Source organism: Gastrolobium bilobum, unplaced genomic scaffold (genome assembly GCF_033153095.1).
Source record: "Gastrolobium bilobum isolate Gb01-03AN ecotype WA unplaced genomic scaffold, APGP_CSIRO_Gbil_v1 utg12305, whole genome shotgun sequence".
NCBI lineage: Eukaryota > Viridiplantae > Streptophyta > Magnoliopsida > Fabales > Fabaceae > Gastrolobium > Gastrolobium bilobum.
The window spans coordinates 106392-112562 of NW_026897743.1; the positions used below are offsets into that span (position 1 = coordinate 106392).

At 31.6% G+C, this 6171-nt stretch overlaps 1 protein-coding gene across 1 annotated transcript; it reads left to right on the forward strand.

Annotated features, from left to right (window-relative positions):
- Window positions 1-2208: 2208 nt before the first annotated feature.
- Window positions 2209-3132, forward strand: LOC133309694 (glycine-rich protein 5-like). The gene is made up of 2 exons (XM_061510485.1): window positions 2209-2396; window positions 2649-3132. The coding sequence occupies exons 1-2, from the start codon at window positions 2209-2211 to the stop codon at window positions 3130-3132; spliced, it is 672 nt and encodes a 223-aa protein (XP_061366469.1).
- The last annotated feature ends 3039 nt before the right edge of the window (window positions 3133-6171 follow it).

Below are 6171 nucleotides of genomic sequence, written 5' to 3' on the forward strand. Positions count from 1 at the left end.
GTGGTAAGCCTAAACCAAAATAAATACCGTAATCTGGAATCAAATATACTACTTTGAATCAAATATAATAGGCTAGGACAATTCTGATCATTTAGCTTGGTTACTTTTGGACTGAAAAATTTCTCAAAATTATTGTAGAATGAGATTCCTCTATGTATACTGTCCAACTCAATTCTAAAAAAGAAAAAGAAAAAGAAAAAAAGAAAAGCCTTATGTGCACAACATGAAACCTTAGAGTTATTATTTATTTATTTTGGTGATATGATGAAAGATATTTGTTCCCTTTGGAGTTCCAACTCAATTAGCTTTTGTTTAGATTACGAAGGTAACTTAATTATTTGAAATGCATGCGAACCAAACGCCATCCACCATGAAATCAAAACCAAAAACTACCCATGCAACGGGCCCAACATGGTAAAATGAGTCTTATCCCAGGTAAAACTCTTTTTTTAGAAAAAAAATAAATTATTTCAATTAGTTCATCGCTTCACGATTAGTCTGATTCGGGTGTGTATATGATTAAGGATTTAAACTCCTCCCTAAAATGATATTGGGGAGGATCGAACACATCCCAGATAAAACTCTTAGGTTAAGCCTTATAGGTATTTCTATTCAAAACCCTAACTTCTATGTCTATTATTCCACGCACGCACACATTTTTCTTGGCTCTCAATTCTTTATTTGTGCTGGCCACACATGACTGTTTCTTTCATAAATACCGCAAGCTTATGGATCATATAACAACACTGATCCACCAGAATCAAACAAGCAACAAAGAACAAAAATGCAGCAAAGATGCACTGCCACTGCCATATATAATAAAAATCAAACTGCAGTTAAAATTAAGGTTAAAAAGGATTTATAAGAGATTTACAAAAACTCTTAGTTTTATGATTTGAATTTTTCAAAACGAATAAATTTCAAACTTACGGAATTCGAATAAAAGATTGATAATTGTTCTCAAGAGAAGAATCCCGTGTGTCTATACATAGAGAGAGAGAGAGAGATTTTTTTTTAAGTCGAAGTTATGCACAGCACGTGTAAGAAACGGTGAATAAATTAGGTCATGCGACACTATTATAGCCACACAGCTTAACTACGCACTGTCTTAATAGACAATGGAGACAAGGCATGTTCTTACATGTCTAGCTTGTTTTAATTTAATTGCAAATCCTGCACCTAACCGAAGCTTCTCCCAATGAGTATATATATATACATATATATATATACACACTCAAATTAAGAATGTCATTAAGGTGTTAATTTAAATTGCTCATACGATCTAGTTGACTAGCCAAAACCTATAAAGATCCGTATTCATTATCCCGTCACAATCTACCACCTATAAACGGGTGCCACTACCCCAACAAAATAATGACAATATATTGTATTATGTTGTAGGGATGATTATATTTATCACCAATTAAATTTATCATCTCTTACTTTTTGTTTTGTTTTTGTAACGGTTTAATAGTGATGTAGAACCTAATAGAAAGAGAAAGATGAGACAGGAAAAAGAGATTTGTATCAAATGATAACTATTAATTTGATTTTATTCGATAACGTTTTTTAAAAAAATAGTGCATGTTTGGATCATGTATTTTTTAAGCTAGAAGTTATTTATAAATATAAGTTAGACCAAACAGATTTGGAGAAAAAACTCTTATCTGTTTAAAGGTAAAAGCTCTTAGAAAGAGCTTTTTTTAAGCTCTTATCTGCTTTTCTTGAATTGTATATTTTTTTTAAATGAAGAGCTATAGAGATAGTGAAAGATAATTTTATTGAAATATGTTCTTTTAAGTAATTTTTAAATTAAAATTTGTATGTAATTACCAAATAGCTTTTAGCTTTTTTCAAACTCTTTTTTTTTTATAAATGTTATACTTACAACTTATTTTTGTTTACAACCTCTTACAACCGTATCTTAATCGTAACGATTATTATTTTCGCAAATTAAACTCATTAATTAATTATTAATTTGTAATAAATGATAACCTTTGATTGACGAAAATACAGTTAAGATATAATTGTAAGAAGTTATAAACGAAAATAGGTTGTAAATATAACTTCCCTTCTTTTTTTTTTAGCTTTAACTTGTAGGTAGAAAGATCAACTTAATTTAATTTGTGGTAAGTATAAATCTCCATTATTCCACACACCACTGCTCTCTATATTGTGGTGTCATGCAAATTAAGTGTGGTGTCAGAAATGGCCCCTGAACCTGGCAAATTGTACTATACTATAGAGTTAATGGCTGCACAGGGAACAAGACCACCTTTGTTCCCACTCAAATACAGAATAGCAGAGTGGGCATGCATTGGCCAATCATCAATGCGAATGGAACGTCACGTTTCTAGGCATGTGGTAGCGCAGCTGGACGATTACAACGAGAGAAGGTAACTTGTGAGGTAGCAATAAACAACATTCGCCTAACCCTTCAACTGTACATTAAATAAATATTCATCTTAATTTTTTATTTTATTTTATTTTTTACATTTTTTGAAATAAAGAATATTAATTATTCGTGCTCACTTTCGCATGCAACTATGCAAGCGAGTAACTATATAAATGCATGCATATCCTATGGTGAACTAAGTAAAGTGTGTGTTTACTAGTCTAAGTTATTATCGTAAGATCGTTATGGATAGAAAGTTCATTTCAGTGGTTGTTCTAGGGATATGTTTAGTGCTTGGAATGTCCAATTATGTAGATGGAAGGAACCTGAAGAAAGCAAAGGACGAAGTGAAAAAGCCAGAATGGTTTTTTGATAGTTCCCCTGGAGTTTCAATTGGTGGTTTGGGGGATGCTGGAGGCCTTGGAGGTTATGGTGGTGGTGGTGGTGATTTGGGAGGTGGATATGGAGGAGGAGCCGGTGGCGGTGGCGGATATGGAGGAGGTGGTGGTGGTGGTGGTCTAGGTGGTGGATATGGAGGAGGAGGTGGTGGAATTGTGGGTGGAATTGGTGGTTATGGAGGTGTTTACAAAGGAATTGGAGGGATTGGGGGTGGAATTGGTGGTTATGGAGGTGTTTACAAAGGAATTGGAGGGATTGGAGGAGGTGTAGGTGCTATAGGTGGAGTTGGTGGTGTCATTGGTGGTAGTCTCAAGCATGTTGATGCAAATAAACCTTAAAAGTTGAGGAGTTAAATTCGATTTGTGAGTCATGCATGAATAGTGTTTCATTTTACGTAGTTTCTCATTGGTACTTTTGTTGATTTGTGTTTTTTTTCTTATAATGTTCTGTAGTCACAAATAAATTCATGGACCTAGATGCTTTACCGTGTTCACTTGATGTAAAAGATCCCAAAATATCTGTGTTCTAAATGTTATATATATGTCACATGTTATGAGTTGTGATTCGAGTTCTTGAATTAAGGTTGCCAAGAGAATATATGAGTATATTTTTTTTGTATTATGAGCATGCTAGGTTACGGTTACAGTTTTTAAAATATGTATCAAGTCATCAATCAACCCGTGGATTGGATATATCCAAAAATATGTATGAGTGACTTAAAGAGTTATTAACTTAGTTTGTGTAGTTAATATATATGGTCAATTTACTTCACGTCAAATAGTTTTAACAAAATAATTATAATTTTCATTCGATTTGGATTGAGTATTTGAAGTCAAATGAATAATTAGATAAAAGTGTTTAATTTTTTTTTTTTGTATAATATAAAAGCTTTTAATTTCATTGAAGTAAGCTTTATCAATCAAAATGATTAGTAGTTTTACATCACTTGATTAAGAGGAGGATTGAATAAATTATGAAAACGCATATCACTACTAAAAAATGTTATTTTTTCGACGGAAAAATTCCGTCGAAAACAAAATTTTCGACGGAAATAAAGTCATCGAATATCTCTTCGTGGGTAATGTATTTTTCGACGGAATTAGAAATTCCGTCGAAAATTTTCGATAGAAATAATTTCCGTCGAAAAAATTTGAGGGAATAATTTCGGTGGAAATTATTCGACAGAAAATGAATGAAGTTTCGTCGAAAAATATTCTAATAATTTTCGACGGAAAATAAATTCTGTAGAAAATTTTCTATGCAAAATTAATGAAATTCTGTCGAAAAATCTTCTAATAATTTTCGACGGAAAACAAATTCTGTCGAAAATTTTCCACGGAAAATAAATTCTGTCGAAAATTTTCGACGAAAAATTAATGAAATTCCGTCGAAAAATCTTGTAATAAATTTCCACAATTTTTCGTCAAAAGAATTATATTTCTAATAAATTATTTCTTTTAACATTTCAAAATTTTGGTTAAATTCCACCAAAATTATTTGAATTAATTATTTAAAAATTATTTTTCATATAGATATTAATTCAACAAAAACTTAATGGTGCACCTGATAAACAAATAAGAATTTCAAATATATAATACACAATTAAATATAATAAAAAATATTAAACATGTACAAGTTTATATGGAAAGCTATTATAATGAAAAATTTCTTTTTGTATACAAGGAATTTCAAAAATTACAATACAAAATGGAACTTGTGAGCACTGTTTTCATCACTAAGTCTCATCATTACTTTCCTCTGTCTCAATAGAACTTGTGATCCATGTTCTCTTCCCTCTTGATTATTTGTTGATAGCATTACCATTAAACCAGTCACCTGCATTTAAAAAATAAATAAAAAATTACCTCTTTTCTTGTTAAGGCAAAAATTACAATATATTCCTATAACTACATCTATTTATCTATTTGTGAAAGGCATGACATCTCGTAACCATCCAATCTTGAATGAGACCTTGATGATTAAGTAAAAAAAAAAAACGAAGAGAGCAAAATCAGGTTCAAAGAACAAATGAATAATCAATCTCCATGAATCTTCCTTCCACATCAATCATGATATCTAAAGCAATGTCTATGTCAGTACTTTGATGGCACTAAAATCTAGTCCTAATGTTGTATAAGTTCCATCATGAATGGAAAATCGAAAACAACAATTAGTCATATGATAGTTAATAAAAGTGCAAACACACCACTACAAACATAGAATAATGATAATATTAAAGTTATAGAGATGTCTAGATTTGACAATAGCATATATCTGCTTCCTATTTGTCAATTGGTTGGTTATGTAGAAATCCATTATGCTCATGGAAGGTAACACACACTAATCATTCATCCCTCTCCTTAAAGAAAGAACCCACACAATCACTACAAGAAATCTATCATTTAAAGGCGGTTCAATTTTACCATCAAAGACGGTTATAACCACCTGCAATTACTTCAATTAGCGGTTAGACATCCGCCTCTGTTACTACCGTCGAGACATCATTCTTCGACGGTTTTACAAAATCGCTGGAACAACCGTCTATCGAATACGCTAACGATTCCTTTAGCGGTTGATGCGGACGGCATTTCATTTAGAGAATCATCGAAAATAATTGAAAGACGGTTAGTTGAACCGCCTCAACAACTCATATACTGTCATTTCATTAGCGGCTATATTTGGATTAATGGAATTTATGTTTTACATCACAATTTTGTTGTTCTTTAGGATTTTGATTTACTTTTTAATTGCATAAGAATAAGATTTAGTTTTTTTTAATTAATTTTCCTTAAAAAATATCTTTACGCCATTCATTAACCACTGAATATCTAAGGGACATATTGCTCACATACATAAAATACCAACTGTATGTAAAGCTAAGCACTCATTCATTCAGCGAAAAATATAGGGCAAAGATTCATAAAAGAAAATCATAGTTATCGGGAATACATGCGCATAAACAAAACAATTATCGAGGGTACTTAAATGTCAAATACTCCAAAAGTCATAACAAAACTTAAAAACTATCCATGATGACTAAAGATTATCCAAACTTAACAACAGAATATCCTAAAAACCACATCCATCAATAATATCCAGTTGATGAATGACAAAATAAAGTAATCAAGTTTGTGGTGGAGGGGCAGCATCACGTGATGAATTTGGTCCATCACTAGGTGGCTCATGACTAGCATTGGAGGACTTTCTCATCCCTAAGGAACCCAAGTCAGTAATCTGATGCAATGGGATTAAAAAAAATAGCATCAGTGAAGAGACCAATTCAATTTGTATAAAAACTAGTTAAAATGGCAGCTGTAAAAACTAATAACTGATTGATCAACTTAAATAGTATGCAGACCTGCTAATTCCATATATAT